The sequence below is a fragment of the Furipterus horrens genome, unplaced genomic scaffold, assembly GCF_987537825.1.
Source record: "Furipterus horrens unplaced genomic scaffold, mFurHor1.1.pri manual_scaffold_6, whole genome shotgun sequence".
NCBI lineage: Eukaryota > Metazoa > Chordata > Mammalia > Chiroptera > Furipteridae > Furipterus > Furipterus horrens.
The window spans coordinates 128,391,014-128,416,517 of NW_028327176.1; the positions used below are offsets into that span (position 1 = coordinate 128,391,014).

Genomic DNA, 25,504 nt, shown 5'->3' on the forward strand with positions numbered 1-25,504 from the left:
GGAATAGGAAAACACAAATACTGTATGATCTCATTTATATGTGGGATCTAAAACACCCCATTAATTCATATAGAGATAAAAGATTGGTTTCTGCCAAAGGTGGGGGGAGGGAATGGGCAAAATGGGCAAAGAGGTTCAAACAGTACAAACATCCAACTATAAAATAAGTAAGTTCCAGAGATACAACGTATAGAATGTTGATTATAGTTAATAATACAGTAGTCCCTCTCTATATCGCGCGGTTCACTTATCGCGGCCTCACTGTATGGCGGGATTTTAAAAAATATTATATTTAATTATTTATCGCGGATTTTTCACTATATCACGGGATTTTGCGGTACTGTATACGTATGTTGTTAAAGTTATGTAGGTTTAAGAGTGTAGAGTATGTTTAAGAACATAAGTAGTGTTTATAAAAGCATGGAAAAGGTTAATAAGGGAGTGGGAAAGGTTAAGAAGGGACTCGGAACAGTTCATAAGTGTGTGGGAAGGGTTTATAAAGCCTTAAAATACATATAAATACTGAAGTAAATCTAAGGTTCCTACTTCGCAGATTTTCACCTATCACGCAGGGGGTGGGGGGTGTCTAGAATGTAAAATACCCGCGATAAGTGAGGGAATACTGTACTGCATTGTACATCTGAAAACTGATTTTAAAAAGTAGATATTAACAAAAGTTCTCATCATAAGAAAAAAATTTTGTAACTATGTCATCACCATAGTTATTGTGGTGATAATTTTACAATATATACAAATATTGAACCATTATGTTGTACACCTGAACCTAATACACTGTCATGTGTCAGTTATATCTCAATTTTTAAAAATCTTATTTAATTCATCAAGATCCAATCTAAAGTTTACTGTTTCATATTTACTTCAGGAGAGAACATTCTAGTTTCTAGAAATACTAAGTTGAATATTGTTAGTCCATATTCTCTTTTTTAAAATATTCTATTTATTTTTAGAGAAAGGGGAAGGGAGGGAGAAAGACAAGGAGAGAAACATCAATGTGAGAAACATCAATTGGTTGCCTCTCGCATGCCTTCCACTTGAGGGGACTGAACCCACAACCCAGGCATGTGCCCTGACCAGGAATTGAACCAGTAACCTTTAGCTTCACAGGATGACACCCAACTAATGGAGCCACATTGGTCAGGGCTGTTAGTCCATATTCTTGTTCATCATTTCTATTATAAAACACTTAGTCAAAAGAATCATAAATTTAGTTTCTACTTTCATCAGGAAGCATGAACTTGTTCCATAAAATCTATGTATCATAGCGTTTTTAGAATTAGTGATAGGTCTAACAATAAATAGTTATGTAAAGCTGGACAGATTTTATGAGTAAACACTCAATATTCACAAACAGTTCATGTGCTTTTATAAGATTTTTTAAAATTTCTTTGTAATGATATTTTAAAAATAAGACAACAATGAAATCTTAAAATTCTCACTAGATTACAGTATGGCGGTACCCTCCATATTCACCTAGTGCCCCCATCCTCACCTCTCTTACCTTCACAGCTGGGAAATTTATTTCATTTACATATCTCAATCACAGAGATTAAGTAAGCATCATTCTAGCATGTAGCTAGGCTTAATGATATTTTATTAGTCACAATCAGAAAACAGAAGCGTTTGGGTTGCCACAGAACCCACCCAAACATTTTGAAAATTCAGACTTTGATTTAAGCCCCAATTCCTCATCATCCCTTTCTTGTATCAATGTTCTTTGCAATGTAACTTTATAGTTCCTTTCACAAAAGGCACAGTATACTTTCCTGCCACTTTGTCTTTGGATACAAACACGTGGCTTGCTCTGGTCAATAAAATGTGAGCTGAATTTAAAGCGAGCCCCTCCCAACCTTAGGCCTTTAGAGGAACTGGTGGTTCTGCTTGCTCTCTTGTGCCTTTGCCATTCCTTTAGAACTGCATGGCCTGGTTTTCTTGCTAGTCTAAGGAGGAGGGCAGTCCAGTGAAGCAGACCCAGTTCTAACCTGTAGCTCAGAGTCAGCTAGCCAGCACCCTCACAGCTACCCTAGCTGACCCCACAGGTGTGTGAGAAATAAGTAATTGTTGTATATCACTGAGATTTTGTGGCTTTTGATAACACAATAACACATACAGGGGGTAATTTTAATTTTGATTATATAGCCACCATTTATTGTTATTCAATGTTGTTCCTATCTGTTGTTTTGGGAATAAGAGGTTTCTTTCCCTGAAATAATTTGATAAAAAGGATGTTTTTGCTACCTCAATGCCATTATTACCTGCTTTGCTACTTGACAAAAAATAATCTTGCACTTTTGGTCAAGATGGAGGCCTAGACTAACACGCTCCGACTCCCTCCACAACTAAGAAGAACGACAACTACCACAAAACCAGAAATAACCAGAAGTTCCAGAAAATAAAGCTACATGGAAATCCAATGTATGAAGTTATAAAGAAGTAGTGCTTGTCCAGGCCAGTAGGAGGGGCAGAGCTGGGGCAGAGAGGTTAAACTGTGCTGGTGGCAGCAGCTGCAGCGACAGCGGCAGGATGGCAGTGGGATGGCAGCAGGATGGTGGTAAGCACAGGCACCCATATTTAAGGGGAGGTGAGAAGGGCCTGGGGAAAACCCCTGGCTGCAGACCAGACGAGCTCATGATTCCAACGTCGGGGAAGGCAGATTCCCATTGCCTCGGACTGTGAGGGATGGAGAGCATGGAGACAGAGAAGGAGGCTCCTGGTCTCTCAGCAGAGAGTGAATGGCAGGAATCCATCTTGGACCCCCGCCCCCATACAAAGCACAACAGTGTGGTGAGAAGGGTCGCCCGGTAGTGACATGATGAGTGCATGGGGCTCCACCCCCTTAGCATAGGAAGAGTGACAGCCCCGCCCAGGAAGCAAAGGTAAACACAAAACTGTCAGGATGGCAGGGATCATGATAGAGATCCCAATCACGCAGCTGACCAGACAGCAAATATATGATCTATCCGACGAGCAGATAGGAAATCTTTCTGAGGCTCAGTTCAGAGCTCTGGTTATAAGAAAGCTTATAGACCTAACAGCGGATCTTAAATAAGACAGGGAAGGAATGACACTAGTCCTGCTGAAATGAACAAAAACACATACGAAACTAGTGGTGAGGGCAAGAAAACCAGGGATCAAATCAACAAATTGGAACATAGGGAAGGAACAAACAGTTGACCAGTGCAGAAAGAGGAAACGAAAAGTGAGGAAAATGAGGAGAGGCTCAGAAACCTACAGGACAGCTATAAGCGGGCCAACATCTGAAACATAGGGTTGCCAGAAGATGAAGAAGAAGAACTAGAAATGGAAAAATTATGTGAAAAAATAATGAAGCAGAACTTCCCTAACTTGGGGATAGAAATAGATTTACAGGTCCAGGAAGCAAAGAGGGTTCTGATAACACTGGACCCAGGGAGAACCACACCAAGACATATTTAATCAAAATGTCAAAAATTAAGGATAAAGAGAGAATCTAAAAAGCAGCAAGAGAGAAGAAGAGAATTATGTACAAAGGGGTCCCAATAAGACTCTTGGCTGATTTCTCAGAAGAAACTCTGCAGGCAAGAAGAGATTGGCAAGAAATATTCAAAGTAATGAAAAGCAAAAACCTACAACCATGATTACTCTATCTAGCGAAGCTGTCATTCAGAATAGAAGGGCAGAGAAAGTGCTTCCAGGACAAAGTAAAACTGAAGGAGTTCATCAGATCCAAACCACTCTTACATGAAATGTTAAAGGGGCTTGTTTAGGAGAAAGAGGATCACAACTATGAACATTAAAATGAAAACTGTATCACAACAACCAACAACAGAAGCTAGGGAATCAAAACAAAGGCAAACTAAGTAGGCAACAAGAGTGTGAAAAGAATTAAAGGTATGGGGAACATATTGGGGGGAGGTCAGCAGGGAGGGGGAAGGGGGAAAAAAGAGGGAGATGGTGCAGGAATTAAGAAGCATAGTAGGAGGGAGTGGAGTAGACAGGAAGACGTTGAGAAGAACTATATGCACAACCAATTGGCATGGACTCAGTGCAGGCGACAGCTGGAGGAAGGGTTGTCACTGGGTGGAGGGGAACAAAGGGGAAAGAAACTGGGACAACTGTTACAGCATAATCAACAAAGCATAATTAAAAAATAATAATCTTGCATTATGAGAAAGAAATGAGAAAGTCTGGTCATGATAGGAATATGCCTTTGGAACCACTGAACAGTTACGGTATTTAACTAAATTATTTCTGAACTATTTCTGGAAGCAGTATAAGCTAAAATTCATGACTTTTCATTCTCACAACGATGACATTTCTAAGACAGGCACTGAATAAAGTTGTGGCTTACAGACCATATTTCTTGGAAATAATAACTCTCAGCTTCCATCATTTTAAACTAAACATGACAGTTTTTTCCCAGAAATGCAGTCAACTGTATGCATAAAGGCAGAAAGCGAGACTAACATCTCTCGGAGGCTCTACATGGCAAATACTACAGGACTAAATTGCTTCTAGCATGGCTTCCTGTACACTTGAGGTCAAGGGCTATCCTACAGTCCTCAGGCTCTTGCAGTAGGGCTTCTGCTTTACACATAGCAGTCACCAAGCTGATGTACGCCTTCACAGGACCTTGACGGAGACTTGTGCATCATGAAACGGTGGCCATATGGCTCTTCTAAAGCTTGTGGTGGTTATGTTCATTTGTTGTTGTTTTTTTCAGGCAGATGTGGCAATCTTTAGTGTGTCGTTCACCACAAACAGGTGGGTGCTAAGTAATGATCATGGAAGTTACATACTAGGCAGCTACCTGTTTATGGTTGAGATGTTAAATCTCAAGTGAGAAGCAAAAGCAGATTTGCATTATAAGAACTATTCCTCAAAGCTAAGCCTGGTGCTTACTTCTTCAAAGGTTTAGAGATGTTTTTATACACAAGAGAATTTCTGCAATGTGTGCTCTAACAGAGAAGAAGGATCTCAGAATAATCATTCACCCACTCCAAACTGGCTTTAGTCATCCCAATGCAATGTTATATAATCTTGATGGCTGCTGAGAAAATGCATATCTCAGAGAACACCAAATGAATCACAAGATTTGCCTATTGGTCTTTGTGGATTATAGTCTGAATATGTCACATTACTTTCATCTCCAAATAGTGAAAGCATTTTTCATGTTATGGCAGAGGATTCTAGTTGTCCATGAATATTCACTCTACTTTTTCAAAAAATGTTTATTGTGATAAAAACATTTAACATGAGATTTGCTCTCCTTAACAAAATTTGAAGTGTAGAACTCTTTTTTTTCCTTTTACCCCCCCCATTCTTTCCTTTTAATGAGATGTCCCAGTTTTAGCCAACCACATGGCTACCCAAGTGGAAACTATATTTCTTAGCCTTTTTGCCACCTAGAGTGGGATGAAACTCAGGCTACTTAATGTCCAAAAGGATGGAGTGAAAGTTATGAGTGCAACTTCTGTGATAATGTACCTTTAAAAAGGAAGGAGGCACAGTCCCCAAATCCATTCCCTATACTCTCTCCTCAGGAAGCTGGGAGATAGTGAGAACTGGAAAGCTTCTTTGCACCCAGAGATGGGTCATGGTCCCTGGTCTCCCTACCTCTCCACTGATAGATGACAAAGAAATAAATTTATCTTGTTTAAGTCACCATGTTCTTGGGTCTCCTTGTACAGCAGTTTATCCTATAATCTAACTAATATGTACATTTTGGCTAGTAGCCTCTTCATCTTAGATATCTTAAAATAGCACAAACATAGTCATGAAGAGACTTTGCCTTAACAAGCCCTTATCTTCCAGGAAGGCCAGCGACCAAACCATTAAAAACAAGAAAAAGTGTCTATACAATTTTTAGAGTTATGTAGTAATGTAAATCCTAGCATATTTCTATACTTAAAGTTATTTTTTAAATTTTCAGCTAAATTCCTGCTTACTGCAATTTAATACAATTTCTTTTTGTTCAACTTTGTACCACCACCCTTAAGTAATCTTTTGTATAACTGAAAACAGATATTGAATCACACTGTCTCCTTTCCCAAGTTAGGAACCTAATGCTTTTAATCTGTTCTGATTAGACCCACCTTCCTCCCAATAATCAATGAGGTGACTTAACTCTGAACTCTCAGATGCTCTTGTCACTGTATTTCATCAAAGAACAACCAATGTTTATTATGGTCAAGGAATTACACTTCTTAGATCTTGCTTTTAGTGTTTTATTAATGTATTTAGTATAATGTTTTCTTTTTTAATAATAATATTATAATTAATATTTACTTTGAAATAGAAAGCAGAAACTCCACTGAGAGGATTGTGAGAGAACAGAACATTTCTAAGATTTTAAGAATATTAACAAAATAGGAATAAGAAATACTAAAATGTTGTAAGAGAAACAACATTTTAAAAGATTTGTTTATTTTAAAATATGCTTGGGCTCGCCCAACAATGAGGTCCCACAGAGTCCATGGTAAAAGAGCATGGCCCACAGTGTGAAGGGGAAGGATGAGGAGCTTGCAGCAAAGACCTGCTGAAAACACCTGAATCATCCCTACCTGAGAAAACAGCCAGTTCCTGACCACTGACTACTGAAAAACACATGGCAATGGAAATAGTATATACAAACTACTTCTGGTATGTATTGGGTTGGCCAAGAAGTTTGTATGGTTTTTTCTGTAAAACAAAAGACACATTTTCACCAATAACTATTGATTTGACATTTTGAGTATATTGGCTCTCTCCAATGTAGTATAATGTTGATTGTTCTTAATTAATGTCTCGATTTGATCACTATCATCTTCAACTTGTCTACCTGACTGTGGAGCATGTTCCAGCAAGAAATCTCCAGCATGAAACTTCGCAAACCACTTCTGACATGTTCAATCAGTCACAGCACCTTCCCCATACACTGCACAAATCTTTTTTTGTTTGTTTCAGTTGCATTTTTACCTTTCTTGAAATAATAAAGTATTATATGCTGAAAATGTTGCGTATTTTCTTCCATCTTCAATATTAAAATGGCGACACAAATATTCACCAATTTTAGTAAGTATTTGTTTAAATGCATGCTGATATGACAGCTATTACAATGCAATCTAACAAAATTATTTCAAATAAAGTTAAAGATAACAAGTGCTACTAGAGCTATCTTACGGAAAAAACAAACAAACCTTTTGGCCAATGCAATATTTCAAAATAAATATGCACATTATTCCACAAGATGGAAATCATTCATTTTCATTAATTACCAAGCCATGAAATAGCCTACCCATGAGATGATAAAATTAGCATAAAGTCTTAGCCCTGACCAGTGTGGCTCAGTTGGCTTGGCATCATTCCACAAAGTGAAGGGTTACTGGTTCAATTCCTTGCGATGGCACATGCCTGGATTGCAGGTTCTGTCCCTGGTTGGGGCATGTGCCAGAGGCAACCAATTAATGTTTCTCTCTTACATTAATGTTTCTCTCCCTCTCTTTCTCCCTCCCCTCCCTCTTTTCTCTTTCTTAAAAAAAAAGTAAGTCTTAGAACTGATTTTATTAGCAGCTGAAATAACCAAATTCCACCAGGTAAAATATCAATTATACTGTCCCTACAAGTAGCATGTAAGTAAGAGATGAGGGTCTAGTCTCCATTTGGATTGAATATAGAGCTACAAATACATAATCCTCATTTTCTTAATTCAATAATGAAAAAAATAAATTCAATATCTCAGATTATTTAAAACAGCAAATTTAAAAAATTCTAAATGTATCAGTTGAAACTTAGACAACACAGGTTTGAACTGTGTGGGTCCACTTATATGCAATTTTTTTTCAATAAATATCTGTGCTTTTCAAATAGTGGTTGGGAGTCCACGGATGCAGAGGGCCCCTGGGCGTTATTCAAGGGTCAACTGTATTTTACAATGTTGTCCTCCTATCTATCTGTTGATTATTGCAATATATCATTAGTTTGTAATAAGTTTTATTGGCTAAGGAGATGAATAAAAACTAGCAGCAGAATGCATTCCAATAAATTTAATGGAAATTAATTTTGTTACTTCTAAAAAGCTTCTACTAATATTCAGAGAACTAAATAAAACCTCTCCACTTGGATATATATAATATATACAAGTGTTAGAAATAGAATTTGGGACTAAGACTCAGGTAATCTTTCATTCACTCATGATCTTAAGCAATTCCTTTGATATTTTCAAGGATGTTTGCTTCTCCATATAGAAAATGGTTTGGATTGGTGATGATGCCAGTGCTGATAAAAATGAGCCAGATCTGTTCTTCCGAAAGCTAACTGAGCACCAGACTCACCTAAGGAAAAATAGATAACTAAACCCTGTTTCCAAATATTCTAATTCAATTCCAGATGAAGCCCTGAAATCTGTGTTCATTTTAATTATTTTATTTATTAATTTTGTAGAGAGAGAGAAAGAGAGGAGAGAGAGAGAGAGACAAACATTGATTTTTGTTGTTCCACTTATTTATGCATTCATTGGTTGATCTTGTATGTGCCCTGACCAGGGATTGAACCTGCAACCTTGGTGTATTGGGATGACACTCTAACCAACTGAGCTACCCAGCCAGGGATGTGTTTATTTATTTTTAAATTTTCCCTGGTGATTAGAACAATTAGTCAGTTTTGAGAATCACTGCACTAACGGTTTTATCATATCTCTACCAGATACATTTTTAAGACGTAGTGATATGTTTTCAAAAAAGTATAAAATAAGTTCTAAAGAAGGAAAGCTACAGAATAATGTAAAGTGACAATTAAAGATTTCTAGTACTGCTTTTTTTGGCTGACAACAAAATGTCGGTTAAGCCCCTAAGCCTTCTCGGAATGAGAAGCAAATCATAAAGAAGACAGATAAACACTGTCTGAAAAGAAGAGGTATGCTGTTATCGTGAGCTGAGTGTCTTACTTTATCAATCATAGCCACAGCCCTGGCAACTCCTACCCACCAAAGCCAGAACTTGGCCTGAACACATGCCTCTGGTGAGAAACATAACACAGCCTCACCCCCAAGGTTTGATCACTGGTGGTGGTGGCTGATGAGTGCTGAGAGAATGCTGACAGAAGGCCAGGAATCACAAAATGGTAATCCCAGCATTACTGAAGGGCTTTACTTGCCAAAAACAGAAGAATCAAGACAAAATAAAGGTCTCCTAAGTATTTGCTATACCATTTTCAAAGTTGATGTGATGATCTGGTCTAGATTTTAAAAAGTATTGGAATGTGACTGTCTCTGAAACTGGTAATATTAAGGCAACCATCTTTATCTCTGGGCTTCTGTTTTAGGTAGCAATGGCTTATTTTTCTCCTTTTTTTTCAAAATAAAATTGGGAATCCACATTCTTTATGCCAATCACTTGAGCTGGATATATAGATTTATTTTTCCTTCATTCTCCCTTTCCAGGATCCTTAGCATTTCAGCTTTTTGCCCTCTTTTGGCAAAGTGCTGGTGGGGGGCACTTATCTCAGAAATCCCAAATTCTGTAGTGTTTGTTTTTTTTCCAGGAGTCTCTAATGAAACCAAATATATTATGGATAGCTAGGAATTTCTTTAATCTCCCCTCTCCCTTATTTTATGCTGATTCTTAGTACAGTAGAAAAGAAGATACAACATAATAAATTATTACCTTTATCGAAAGCACATAACATTCTGGTAAGGGTCAGGAGGGTATGCGGCAAAGATGGTCAATATTTTGGGTTAGCATTCAATGACCCAGGATAGGTACAAAAAATTAATTCTAGATTGCCACTGATGAATATGTAGTCCCCCTTACACATGCATGCACAAACACAGAGAGAACTCTTCCATTAAGTGCTTTCCTTGAATCCACACCTGCTTGGACAACTGGCCCCATTTTACTCACCTGTTTTTGTTGTCACATCATTAGTTTATTGGAGTTGAATGTGGCCCTTCTTTGTATCTTTACACAGTACCTTCCTAGTGCAGTGTCTGAAACATTGCAATACAATACTTGCAACGAAGCTTTGTGAGCTTGTTAAAGGCCTCAGAGCTGTGTTTCATCATCTCCGGCAAATTAAAAAAAGATAAATGATGTGACAAAAGTATTTTCCACGCTAGAGGATAATAAGTGGTGCAGAATGGTCAGGACTTAAGAAAATAGGTGGTTAACACCATCAGTATTTAATTCTGTATTATTAAAAATCAATATCCATAATTTTCTGGCTGTCTTAAAAGGCTCATGTACATAGTCTTTTGTACATAATCTTTTGTTTCTGTTCTTTTTAATACATATGTATACATTGATCATAGTCTATATGAAACAGAGAGGAAAAAAAATTAAGCCAGATACTTTTCACCAAACTTCAAAGTTTCTTAGGAGTTAGAATTTTTTAAAACCACAGTGTGTGAAATGTATTAACCATCATTCAAGGTGGTGATAGCAACATTGGCTGAAACTCTGACAATATCCCACGGAGAAAGAAAAACTTTTCCTAGACAGCATGGAATTTCAAGTCCTGGACCTAAAAATTAAGCTCTTAGGAAAAAAAATAACTGCACTGTCAAGACTACTCTTACAACATATAAAATATCTTAATTCACTATCTCCTTCTACAGGAACCACACATTGCACTATAAAGCAAAATAATTGAATTAAATTAATTCAAAACAGAATTATTTAAAAGAGAACAAAACTAAAACCAAAACAAAATTCTACAGTCTTATTCTCGGTAGGATGAAGTCTATCCTTCATGATATGTATTAATACTCTACTTTTAATTTTGACTTTTCTGTCTTAGTACTGACTCGTTCATCAGTGAAAGCAAGAATGTCTTTACTTATAGAATAGACTGAGTCGGATCGGTTTGTTTTGTGGCTTCTTGTCCTCTCTGAAAACTCTCCAAATTATCATTGCAAAATGCAAATATTATTCATGCTAGCTCTTTTCCTTTCTCATCCCTTTTTTATTGTAATTATTCTCTAATTTTTATTTTGGAAGAATTTCTATTAAACCAAATATCAGCTAATTTATATTAAAGTACATTAATATTAGCTGGCTAAATAGATATTGTTATAAAATACTAACTTAAGGTATTTAACTATTATCAGTGACCATATAATCAATTTCAAACAACCTTACTGATAAAGAATTATTTAAAACATTGATATTTATAACATAAAGTCATTCAACTGCACATATGGATATGAGGTGAGTAGTAGAAAATCTTATAGATGTGATTAAAAATAAAACAGAAAACATGTTAGAATGTCTAGTCTGATGATGCTGTAACTCCATAAATGTGTTAACCTTACAGTTTATTTATTTATTTATTTATTTATTTATTTTTGGTTTTTATCTCTTTAAAGAGTGAAGGAGTTTGACAAATAAAAATTTTATTTAAAACTTTATAATATTTTTACATGTTACAAACATTGCAAGTTAATAAAATTAGTAAAATGATTATTACTGGTTTTCAGGAAAGGTTGAAAAAGTACTAAGGATAAAGGACAATGAATAAAAAATCATGTAAATTTGAAAGCAAGATTATACTAATTTACTAGTTATTCTAAGATTTATTACTTCTGTAACAAAAATCAACATAATAATTTTTATTTTAAAAAACATGAAAGAGGTGGTTAACTAAAGCTTCATTTGTTTCTTTTATATTAAATACTGCACAAGCTATTAAATATATAACAACCTTTAAAAGGTAACTTTATTTACCTTGGCAAGCAGAATACATGCAGTTCTTTATTCTGGCAAGTAAAGGACATGAAGTAAGACTGACTGATTATGTCTAGCAACAACTTCACAGTTATTCCAAGTATTATAATCCATGGTATTTGAAGTGTCAGTTCAGTAAGTCTATGTTAAAATTATTTGAGAAGCTAAAATCTGTATTTTTTATGAAGATTTCACATTAAAAAGTCAGTAGAAATCATAAAACCACAATTACAGACTCACTTATTTTTGGATTCTTGAGTATTACATGCCTAAGCTCACATGATTTTCATAGCTTTTTCCATGGCTCCTACTATTTACATGCTGATCATTCCAAAATCCTATCTCCAGGAGCCCAGAACCTTAACCTGAACCTCAGTCTCTTATCTCCAAATGCCAAAGACAGATCTGAGATCTTCACAGACACCTTAAACTTACTATGTCCAAAACGGATCTCATTATCTTTCCTGTAGCCGGGTCCATTCTTTATTTCTTTTATACATTAATGGCCACGTCACTTATCTAGACACCAAAGGGTCCTGCCAGTCTCCACTCTATCCTGCTTCTCCCTCCATACATAATCAGTTACTAAGTATGCTAATTAACCCTATTTCTTAAATACTTACTGAAGCAAACTTTTTCACTCACCCCCACAGTCACTGCTTTATTTCAGGACCCAATGAATTTTTATCAGTATTATTGCAATAGCTTTGTAATCCATTTCCTCTCCTCAGTTTCACCTCATTTTAATCCACCCTTCATGATGTCATCAGAGTGACCAGAGGCAAACCACCTCTGCCTAAGTTTCTTCAGTAGCTCATTTTCAGGATTTAAAAGCACCTTTGTCACCTGTCATCTGCTTCTTTTGAAGCTTAATCCCTAAATGTTTCTTATACCAAAATATTTTCTTTTTTCAAATGCAGTTCTTCTGCCTTCAAGGCCACTCATTAATTCATTTATTAACAAAATAGTTATCATCAGTTATGCACTAGACACTACAAAGAGATGAAGGGATGAAAGACAGGATCACTAGCTTCAGTCGACAACAAATGAACTTGCTGCTCCACTGCTCTTGTTAAAGATGTCCACTCAAAACTTAGCTGAAGAGACACCGGGTCTCAGAATTTCCCTCAGTATTCCTAGTACTCTCTCTAGTGAAGCTGGGAGCAACAACTCTGTGCACCCCCAACATCAAGAGCATATTTCTATTAACATTGTCATGTAGAATTGTAACTCCTGACTTGAGTTTTTCCCTAGTAGGCTGCGAGCCTCCTGAGATGAAGGTCCTTAATGTGTCCCCAAAGTCTAATATAATGCCTGATCGTAGGTAATTTCATTCAGTGTATGTTATTATTTTATGAGTACAGTATTTGTCCCATACCCACAGTGTATAATTTTTTTAGGATTACACTGATTCTTCAAAGCAATAGCAATTTTTAAGCCAAGACATTTAAAATATTTTTCCCAGATATAAACAATAAAGTTGCCATTTTATAAAATTAATAAAATGATTATTATTTGGTTCTCAGAAAATGCTTTAAAAGTGATTTCTGTCTTGTTTAACTGCATTATAGATGCTCATTTGCTATAAAAGTTATGCATGTGAGTTTTCTTCATTTAAGGTAAAATTTTTCTGTCTATATTAATTTCAAAAAACAAACATTTTTCCAACTTTAAGGAAATACAATTACTAGGTAGAATTTAGAATATACAGAAAGACAATAAAAGTAATGCAAGTTTTAAAGTAATATGTATTTGATCCATTTCCTTCTATGACTTTTATATGTAACTCAATTTTTAAACAAAATAGCAATACATAAGATGGTGTTTCCCTTTTTTCACATAACATTATATGTTAAATACTTTAATATTATTTACCATTCTTTGAAAACTATTTTAAGCCTGTATGATAAACTTACATGGCTATTCTAAAATTTAATGCAAAATTATCCTTTATTTAGGTAAATATAAAATGTCACTACTATAATTAATATATGACAAAATGTATCACTATTGTAAGCAAAGCTGTGATAACATCCTCATATATGAAACACTATGCACATGTCTATCTCCACAAGAGAGATTCTTAGACGAAAATTACTGTATCAGAAGCATAAACACTTTTTTAATCCCCACTCAGGACATTTTTTCATTGCTTTGGGAGAGACAGAGAGAGAGAGAGAGAGAGAAAGAGAGAGAGAGAAACATCGCTGTGTACGCACACAGACCATGGTTCTTATGTGCCTAGACTGGGAATCAACTTCACAACCTTTCAGTTATGGGACAATGCTCTAACTAACTGAGCCACCTTGGCCAGGGTGGAAGCATAAACTTTTTTCTTTTTTCTAAATTATATTTTATTGTTATGTTACTACAGTGTTCCATTATTTCCCCCTATGCTTCCCTCCACCAAGCAACCCCCTACTCCCTCTGATGATCCTCCCTCCTTTGATCATGCCCATGAGTCATGCATATAGTTCTTTGGCTACTCCATTTCCTATACTTTCTCTTAACAACCCCCTGACTATTCTGTACCTACCAATTTGTACTTCTTACTCCCTTCACCTTTTCCCCCATTCTCCCAGAGCCCTTGCCCCACTGGCCACCATCCAAATGTTCTCTATATCTATGATTCTGTTTCTGTTCTGCTTGTTTGCTTAGTTTTTTAGATTCAATTGTTGACAGATATGTATTTATTGACAATTTATTGTTTATAGTTTTGATCTTCTTCTTTTTCTTAAATAAGTCCCTTTAACATTTCCTAAAATAATGGTTTGGTGATGATGAACTCCTCTAGCTTTTTCTTGTCTGGGAAGCTCTTTATCTGTCTTTCGATTGTAAATGACATCTTTCCTGGGCAGAGCAATCTTGGCTGCAGGTCTCTGCTTTTCATGACTCTGAATATTACTTGCCAATCCCTTCTTTCCAGCAAAGTTTCTTTAGAGAAATCAGCTGACAATCTTATGGGAACTCCCCAGTAGAAAACTGACTACTCTCCTCTTGCTGCTTTTAAGATTTTCTCTTTATCTTTAACCTTTGGCATTTTAATTATGATATGTCTTCATGTGAGCCTCTCTGCATCCATCTTGTTTGGGACTCTGTGTTTCCTTGACTTGTATGTCTATTTCCTTCAACAAATCAGGGAAGTTTTCTTTCATTATATTTTCAAATAGATTTCCAATTTCTTCACTTTCTCTTCTCATTCTGGCATACTTATGATGCAAATGTTGGACCCCCCTTGAAGCTATCCAGAAGCTGCATATAATATCTTTATTTTTCAAAAATTATATTTTATTCTTGTTGTTCTGATTGGTTGTTTTGTGGTTCCTTATGTTTCAAAGCACTAACTTGATTCTCAGCTTCATCCACTCTGTAAATTGTTTGCCTATAAATTGTTCTTTATTTCAATTAGTGTATCCTTCATTTCTGACGCGATCTTTTTTATGCTGTTAAGGTCCTCACTAAGTTCCTTGGGCATCCTTATAACCAATGTTTTTTAGATTGCTTATCTACATTTTGTTTAGCACTTTTTTAGAGTTTTGATCTGTTCTTTCATTTGGTCCATGTTTCTTTGTCTCCTTGTTTTGGCAGCCTCCTTGTGTTTGTTTCTGTGTATTAGGCAGAGCTGCTATGACTCTCTGTCTTCGTAGTGTGGTCTAATGTAGTAGGTGTCCTGTAGGGTCCAGTGGCACAGACTCTCCTATCACCCAAGTTGGGTAATTGAGGTGTGCTTTCTGTGTGGGCTGAGTACACCCTCTTCTTGTAGATGAGCCTTGATTGCTATTGGCAGGTCAATGGGAGGGATTTATGCAGGCCAATCAGCTGCAAGGACTGGCTGTGACCACTGACCACAAACCTCTGCCCTCCATGGAGGATTAGCTGTGAAGGGGTGGGATAGTGGTGCTTTGACATGGTCTGTAGGTGTCCAGTGGGTGTGCAGGCTCTGTTGTTTTCTGGATGGTGCAGACCAAGGTCAGTTCTCACCTGTGTTTTCCCCGGGGCCATCCTGCATGAGCTAGAAAACAATATGAGATGGCTGCTACTTATACTCGGCTTGAAGATTCCCAGGTGAAGCCAAGCTGTTGCTGCTAGTGATGGGCCTGGGGTCAGTTAGCAAGAGATAAAGGGGATGGGAGCTCACAGAAGCCAGCTGTTACTTGTTTAAGAGGATTTAGGAAGTTGTGAAGCATGAGCCAAAATCAGCCATTCATATGAAAAAGCCACCTTTAACATCTCAAGTGGGCTGTAAGTTGGGTGGGAGGGTGTCTCAGGGGATCTTTAGGGTGGGTGGGGCAAACATTGTTAGCCAGGTTGATGGAGTCTCAGATATGGCACCTGCATGCCAGCTCTGTGCCTCTGGGGGTGGAGAATGCAGAAAAGGGACCATGGCCTCTCTGTACTTTTCTGTCTGAGAGTAATCTGTCCCCCAGTTTTCACCTTGATGCCAGATACTTCAGTTTCTCCCTGTATGTCACTGGTGCCTTTCAAGCTGCTACTCTGGTGCTGGAGCTCAGGGGGGAGTGAGTCTGAATAAGTCCTTGTGTGGGTTTTTTTTTTAAAAGGAACTGCTTGGGACTCCAGAAGTTTCTTCCACTGATTCAATCCCTGATGGTTTTTGCAGCCAGAAGATATAGGGACTTAAGTTCCTGGCACTGGAACCCTGGGCTTATGGAGCTGGTACAGGGCTGGGACTCCTCTCTCTTGAGATATCCCTCTCAAATCTTTATCCACCACTCATGGGTGTGGAACCAGCCCATTCCGAGTCTGGCCCTCTCCTATCAATCTGGATGGATGTGGTTTCTTTAATTCTATAATTGTCAGACTTCCATTCAACTCGATTTCTGACAGTTCTGAGTGATAGTTGTTCTATAATTTAGTTGTAATTTTGATGCGATTGTTCAAGGAGGCAAGCCGTGTTTACCTATGTTGCCATCTTGACCGGAAGTCATCCTGACGCATAAACTTTTAAAGGCTCATAATACACATACAACATTTTCCAGAGAGTTTGTACACATTCACATTTGTTTATAAATTAAATTACCATAGACTCTGCTTATGTTAATTTTTTAAATTCATCTTCATGTGGAAAGAGGATTCACATGTATTTTTTCCTGAAGTTCAAGGAAGTGTGATCAAAGTGCACCGATGGTAGAAGTAATAGCAATGCTTCACAACTGTGTAGCAACATGGTTACCTACCTAGTCTTATTTAGTGTTACTATTATCTATATTAAAGCTGGGGAAAGTGAACCATAAGTCTGTTAATATTGAAACAGGATCTTTATTAAAGCCCTCCTCTGGAATTCCCATTCAAATCTGCAAGAATTTGGTTGAGAGAAAGTAGCAGGTAACAGAGCAGCTATTTTTTTTCTCTTTTCTATCTATCTAGTATGCCCTTAGACAGTAAGTCCTTAATAAAAGGAACTATACCAAGGTGCTTCATCTGTATCAGTATCAAATTGCCTCACTTGGAAACTAAACTAATTCAAGTGGACTAACAACTGGTACAGCCTACTCATATCACCTCACAAAGTCTGTAGCTGAGCCATATTTTTCTTCTTTATTCAGAAAAGTATCAGCATGACTATATGACATGGTCATTCATAGATAATGGCTACTCTTTTAACAGAGTTGGTGTGGGGTAGGTGAAAATAGTAGTAGGTCTCTGAGATGGGCATCTGGAATTGCATATTGATTTTTATTCTGGATAAAATGACAAATTCTTACCTTAACTATCAATCCTTTTGAGTCAACCAGCCATATCTTTTTTATGGCTTCCTCCTTAGGTAAACCTTCTTTTTCCATGGCCATAACAATCAGGTGTGCAATCCCTAAGGCAGCCTGAGAAAAGGTTATAAAAAAATTGTTTAAAGTTGTTCCACATAATATCTTAATAAGTTACATTTCACTCCATTTTGTCATTCTTAATAAGGAAGTACAAAATGGTGCAGTTTATTGACCAAAAGAGCTGTTCATTTGTACTGGAAACAAAGTATTTTTGTCACAGTTGGTTTAAGCTGAATGACAATTATTCTTCTTTCTATCACAACAGAACCACTATTATATGGCTTCCTATCTAGCCACAAATAAACCAGTAATATCCTTGATTGTCAGAACCTTTAATCCTGTTAATATAATTAATATTTGCTTCAACAAGAAAATATTGAATTTAAAATAATGAACCAGTCAACCTTGCTTACTGGACTGTATATTGTTGAATTGAAGTTCCTCTAGCCAAATTAGAAGAAGGAAGCCTGGTAATTTGGATGGGAACTTGACCAATTAGGCAATAAAATGAAATACATAAAATCTGTCTTCCCAATCATTTATTTACTCTCTTAATTTGGGAAAATAAAGTACTGTAAAATTTCTTGCAAGATTGAAGGAATGAATTTCTTTAGTATTTGATAAACTTAGTCATAATCAACAAAACTTCTAAAACCTTACCACGGACAAAGGAATAACAGTTTTGAGGCATCCAACCATAAATACTTCTGTCCTACTGAGTAGGCCTGTGCCATTCCACAGAATCCTTTGGGAATTTAAAGATGTTTACTAAAATTAAGTACAGCATGTAACAATCCACAGTAATTTAAAAAACCCTCAAATTTTAATGAACAATTATTTAGTCTTGATTTTTATTTCGTTTGGAAAATGAATTTGTGATTTATATTCTGATTACTTTCACATCTGTATCTTGGCATTTAAGTTCTAGGTTTGGTATTTTGTTTTAATAATAAATAAAATCAATACAATATAGGTAATTTCTACCAGTGTTATATATTTATTCATAATCATATTAAATTTATAAGTATAAAGCTTCTTAAAATATATATATAGCCATAGAGTATTTCTATAATTCTAAACAGATTTTGGCTGTTTTCTCACAAGAAGCTCAACTCACTGACATTTAAATTTCTATTTTGGAGGTGAATTATTAGTATTGAGTCTAGTTTTCTTCTTTCAAATGAATAACTTATGGAAAGAGAAAACAGCCTACTCCTGTCTTGCTGCCATCTTATTTCAATCATATAAGATGATTTGGTTCTTTTGTGTGTGAACAGTTGTAATGAACAAAGAGTCTCTAATTCAGAAGACTTTTATCCTAAAAACATGAATATAATTATATGTGTGAACAATGAACTGTGAGTTAAATTAAGAACATTTTTGTATGTGACACTGGATGTTATAAAAGTTAGCATCAGATATCATGGCTTAAATATTTTTTAAAGGCTTTTATATATGAGCATACATTGAAAACTTTTTGTTATTGCATGGCACCTTAAATATACATAATTAAATCCTATGACAACATCTATAATTCTACCAATTTAAAACTGCAAAAAATATCTCTATATCTCTAAAGTCTCCTAGGAAAAATTAATATGCATAAATTACTTAATTTGTGAATCTTTCAATAAAACCTAGATTTACAATATATAAAAATTTGAAAGAATACCTCAAACTTCAAGTTAATGAGTAATTAAAATGTATTCTATGTTCATTAGTTCATATAAGGCAGGTACCTCTCCAGCTCCTTGGAATAGTATTGTTTGATCAGACAGTTTGTTCTTGGTTATTCGAAGAGCTGCAAGGATACCTGCGACTGCAACAGATGCTGTTCCTAAAAGAAGTGATAAATCTCCTTGAGTAATCCTCAAACAGATCCTGCCGATTTCTAAGCCTCAAACCTTTATTCACATCTTGAAATCATTAAATAACAGGTTAACTAGTACAAGAAGGGAACCTGTGGCTGTCTGATCCCATCCTTGCATATAAGGTGAAATTTTCAGGCTATTGACCTCAATATTTTAATATACTCTTGAAACTTTCCAAAAAGAAGATTCTGTGACTAATTTGGTGATTCGATGAGGAAGAGCATGGGTTTGGATTCTGACATGGATTCCAGCTCAACCTGTTTAATAGCTAAATCACTTAAAAAACTTATTTTGTATATCAGTTTCCTTCTCTGTAAAACAGTTGTACTAAATGAGATGAGCACTAAGAGCTATTAGATTCTTCTACCTGATTATTCTTGGGGCTCTGATATCTATTACTGATCCCCTCTACACAAAGTAGGCACACAGTAAGTGTTGTTGATAATAGTACTGGTGGTAATAATTTTTTGATAACTTGGAATTTAATGTTTTAACTTTCAATTTGAAAAATTAACAGTTAGTAGCAATTTAAAAATCTGGTGCTGTAGCAACCTTTAATTGGCTTTTTTTTTTTTTTTTTTCTTTTACAGACATCAGTAGTTTATTGTTTGTTTAGTCCAAACACATTCAAAATGGAAACTGAAAGAATACTTTAAATCTGAAACAATTAAAATAGATTCTACTAGCATATAATGCTTAACGTGTGACAGCAATAAAGGTGATAATCCATTGTCTCCTACACCTACTAAAGCTGCGATGGTAAAGTCAATTTCCTTGCCGTTGTATCATAAGGATAGAATCTTACCATTAAAAAAAAAAAAAAAGATCAGCAAACAACAGTAATGGCAGATTGATATTTTTACTCTGGTTCTCTGAAAAGGGGACAAAATTGTTAAAGGCCCATAGCATGGCTTCTTACCTATGATAATCATTAATGGATCCCCAAGGTGCTGGACAAAATTAATGTAAAATGTATTTAGGATAAAAACTGAGTTTTCCTCAGGGTCATAGAAACTTCACCAGTTCTAATTTTATTACTTTGCCATATAAGCTTTCACAGATCACAGAGCGGTTCTTTGCTTTGAACATAATTACATAGCTCAACTTCTTTATGGTTCATGTCTGAAATAAAATCTTGCAGCTTCTTGCAGAACTTTCCAGCTGTGTCTACATTTTACTCCTCTAAAGTAACATTCTACCTATAATGATTCCTAGATCACTCAGCTGGGTAAAAAAGCCTAGTTAAACTTTAAACACACGAATTTAAACAACAATAACAGATTAGAGTAGGTCTGTTGAATGACACAATGATGAAGTGTTACGTATGCCAAGTACCAAAAACAGTATATTTGCTCTTTTCAATCTTTTGGTTATTTGTTTCTTATAGAATTTTGCAGCCATAGACAAGATCACAATAAAGTATAATTGCAATTACTGAAGACCTGTATGTTTGCATGGCTTTTATTTTGAAACAAAATAAAATGCTTGCAATTTTGAGTTGCCATTGCAATGAATTCTGAACTACTGCAAGTCATACTTTATGCAAAAGCCACTCTACTATAGATTATTTAAAATGAAAGTCTGTTTAACTATATGGCTGATCTATGTAGGAAAGATTCCATGGCAGTATTAGGATGGTATTTGTCTCATACATCTATAGATATTCACTAGAATTGTTAAATACATAAAAAAGAGAATTTTAATTAGAGAAGTATAGGTATCTATTCACTAGGTAAGTACTTATTTACAAATAGTATCTCAAGCTATCTCTATTTCAGGCTCTTTTGAAGTAAGCTGGCCAGGTGTTTGGATTTGAGGGACTCCTAAGTTCCCTCCCAACTCTGAGATTCTAACAACACCCCAAGATTTAACCAGCTGAAGAGTCAAAGTTGGAGTATCATCAGCAATCTCTGTATTTGTATTATTGTTTTGATTTTAAAGAGAACTTTGTATACAAAAGTTCCCATCTATATATGGTGACTTATTTTTATATGGTTATGCTAGAGCATTCTGTATTATAACTTGAAATGTTTTAAGTTCACATATATTATACCAATTAAGGCAAAATAAGCCCCTATCTACACTGGATATCGGTGCCTTATATTTATATGTATATGTATATTCTATATTTTCTGAGGACATAATGAAACACCTAAACTTCTCTTCAGAGAATTAAAGAATAAAGTACCCAAAGATATTTTTTAGCACTACTGAAAAGATACTAAAACATGGTTCTTATACATGGCCTGGTCTAACCTCCTGGTACAACCTTGATTTAAATTTAACTGCAGTCAAGGAGTAAATGTGTCAAGTTGATATTTCATAATAATATGTTTTCACAATAAATTATTCAAAAATAACTTGTTTTGAGATTGACAACTAAACTTTTAGTCAATCATAGAAAGAGAGGCTAATGTTTATCTTTGTACTATCACTATGTTTGAAAGAATACTTAGTGTTTAACATTGTTAGTAAGCTACTGAAGAGATTCAGTCTTCTTAAAATTTTAGAAATGTCTATTTGTATTTGTGTATAATATGACTTTAACATTAAAATAAGTCACCAGTTAGTTATGCTGTGCTTTTTCTATGGTTATTAAATACCAGTCTTATCTTTTATCGAAGAAGGATCCTAATACAATAATTTACTAATATGACTATAATTACTATATATAACTAGTAAGGAGACTGACATGTAATCTAATACTTGTAATCCTCATGTGCTACTAAGTAAACAGATCAGGTAAAGTACAGGGATTAAAAGCAGGGGGAGGAGGAGTAAATTGGTTTAGGCAGGGGCCAGGCCTTTAGAGTACATACTACCTGAGCACAGCACTGAAGGATTAATGTGAGAGGTCCAGGCCTGCAGGCAGCAGGATATATTGTACTCTACAGGAAAAGCATGTGCAAAGACATGGAGGCAGGAATGAGTGTTAAAAATGAAAGACTGAACACATAATAGAATTTTCTTTCTCCCAAACAAACTACTAAAACAACAGAAATGAGTTGTTGTTTTTTTTTGTTTGTTTTGTTTTTTTTTTAATCAAAGAGACCAGGAGAAGAGAATAGCAATAAAATTTTAGAAGCTGGAAGGCAGATGGGCAAATGGCAACTGACTTAGTAGGATTGAAAAGCTGAATTCTTGGCCATTCATGGGGAATTCTAAGAAGCAATCGAATTCATGTAGCAAACGTTTCAAAAGGCCTAGGTACAGGAGGCACCAAGTACTTCTGGAAGTGGGGATGAAGAAGAGGCTAATCACAGGAGGCTAGTCAAAAACCTGTTAAGAAGTAGTCAGACCCCAGATTTACTTCCCTGTCCTTCTAGCAGACCGTTGATACTCCTCCATTATGGAGGTGTAGAAAAAAACTCAAAGTTTATTTTCTAGAGAAGGTCTCTGGACTGTAAGACACCCAGCATAATTTTAAGACACCAGGAATAATTGTGTGCAAGGATGCCATACTTGTAAACAAGAACATTAAATGATACACAATATGGAGACCCCTATTCTTCACCTACTTGGCTCAAAGAACAATGCAGGAAGCTAATACTGACAGAAAGTTAATATCAGAAGGGAAATTGGAAAAATCTTTTTATGGAATCTGAGCAGTGTCAAGAGAAAAGAATCAGACTGACAAGGAGGATTCCTTAAGGAAATGGCTCAGCCAAGTCACTTTGCGGTAAAGACCTAGAATACAAGCTCCATTTGAATACCGAATATCCCAAAATGTAAAAAGAGAGGGAATGCAGAAAATAGTGAAACTGTACATATTAAAGTGTTGCTGAAGCAAACACAGCTTTTTAGAATGTAAAGTGCTATGCGGCTAGTAAAGCGTCAGGATGAGATCACAGAGGGCCTTCTACTACATATTCATAGTAACTATACATATTTATATAACTATATATCATAATTTATGATAGGTATCAAATTGTTGCTGAAACATTCTAAATTCAGAGGCAGCAAAAGAGGAACTGATTGGAGGGTTATGAGGCTCTTGTTATGTAGACAAATTAGGTCACTGAAATCTTTGATGTATATTCTTATATATTTTTTCTAAATATATGCACATTCAAGAGAATTTTAATTTATAAAAAATATCTCAAGCCATGCTTACTACTTTAATATATTTTAATCACTTAAAAATATGACTATCTCACTATGTCAATAATATATTTTAAATATCTTGTATAGTTATAATATTCCATAGTATAGACATATGATAATTTATTTATCCAAACCCTTATTTCTAGATATTTAATTATTCTGACTTTTTGAATTAAAAATAAGATTACAATAAATATGCTTATCTGAACATTTGTTCCAAAGAAGATATACTAATGGCCAACAGATACATGAAAAGGTGCCCAACATCACTAATCATCAGGGAAATGCAAATAAAAACCACACTGAAGTATCACTTCACACTATTTGTATGGCGAGTATCAAAAAGACAAGACATAACGAGTGTTGGCATGGATGTGGAGAAAAGGGAACCCTGTGTACTGTTGGTACAAATGTAAACTGGTGAAGCAACTATGGAAAACAATATGGAGGTTCCTCGAAAAATTTAAAAAAAGCAACCCTATAACCTAGCAGTTCCACTTCTGGTTATTTATCTGAAGAAAATGAAATCACCGTCTCAAAAAAATAATATCTGCCACTCCCGTGTTCACTGCAGCATTATTTATAATTGCCAAGATGTCCACCAATGGATGAATGGAAAAAGAAAATATTACATATGATGATGAAATATTATTCAGCTATAGAAAAGAAAGAAACCCCACCATCTGTGACAACAGAGATGAACCTTGAGAGCATTATTATGCTAAGTGAAATATATCAGTGAAACACAAATACTACATGATCTCACTTATATGTTGAATCTAAAACAAAAACCTGAACTCATGGATACAGAGGACAGATTGGTGGTTGCCAAAGCCTAGGGGTTTGGGGAGGGGTGTTAAATGGGTGAAGGGGGTAAAAATATATAAACTTTCAGTTTTAAGACACATAAGTCCTGGGATGTATTATACAACAAGGTGACTATAGTTAATAATACTGTATTTGAAAGTTGTGAAGAAAGTCGTCGGCAGCCGTCCGTCTCGAGACGATGGTGTAGCTTCTTAAGAATCTATCTGCACCGCCGAGAATGGTTGTGCAGTCCGACTCGGGAGTGACACGGTATCTGTCTCCTCCCATGTTGAATCGACATCTTGCGATGACGCTGGAGTGTCCTCTCCAGTGAAGCTGAAGCTACAGAGCCTGGGCAGGGTGATATGGAGGGTCTGCTGTTGCCCATGCAGCAGACCCCCCCTCTCTTCGCAGCTGAAGGGTCCAAGGGAAAGACGGAGTCAATACAGCTTGGCTTCAGGTGCGCCGCAGGAGTTGCCGGTGTTGACTACAACGTCGAACCGCCTTAGGGACTCCGGCTCCGGATTTTCTGTCGGGGTTTACTCCCTTAGCCTTTCCCCTGAAGAGGTATGCCGCAAGGCAGCGGAGGTTTTTTGGAGTCAGAGTTTTCCTTCTCTGATGTGCCCTGACTGGAAGATCGAACCAGCGACACTTAGCTCGCAGGCCGACGCTCAATCCACTGAGCCAAACCAGCCAGGGCCCTGTGAAGAAAGTAAATCTTAAAGAAAAAAAAATGTAACTATATGTGGTGATAGATGTTAACTAAATTTATTGCAGTAATCATTTTGTAATATATATATTAAATCATTATGTTGGACACCTAAAACCAATACAATGTTCCATGTTAATTATATCTCAATTTAAAAAATGAGAAACTATTTTAAATAAATAAATGTTCTTGTACAGTTGTTTTGCACATCTTTACTTGCTCAGGATAAATTGCTAAAAATAGAATTATTGGATCAGAGATATGCATGTTTTCAAGGTTTTCAACACAAATTGCCTCTCCAGGAATTCTAATAATTTATATTTCCACATTCACTGTAGGAGAGTGCCCATTTCCTTAAAAACATCATTAACAGTTGGGATGATAATAAAAACATTTGCCAGCTTGATAGAGAATATCAGTTTCTGCTGTTTCATATGCTTTTTAAAACTTAGTGTAGTTAAACTTTAAAATATGTTTTCTAGCCAATGCTATTCATTCTTTTGTAAAATATCTGTTTGACCATGTCAGATTTTG

The 25,504-nt window shown here is 35.9% G+C and overlaps 1 protein-coding gene across 1 annotated transcript in view; it reads right to left on the minus strand.

Annotated features, from left to right (window-relative positions):
• Positions 1 to 25,504, minus strand: part of ME1 (malic enzyme 1) — a 170,758-nt gene that overhangs the window by 18,989 nt on the left and 126,265 nt on the right. The window contains exons 8-9 of the mRNA XM_090279624.1: positions 19,219 to 19,316; positions 17,420 to 17,533 (exon numbers count right to left, since the gene is read on the minus strand). Of these exons, the coding sequence (XP_090135750.1) occupies positions 17,420 to 17,533; positions 19,219 to 19,316 (212 nt within the window). The remainder of the gene's footprint in view (positions 1 to 17,419; positions 17,534 to 19,218; positions 19,317 to 25,504) is intronic.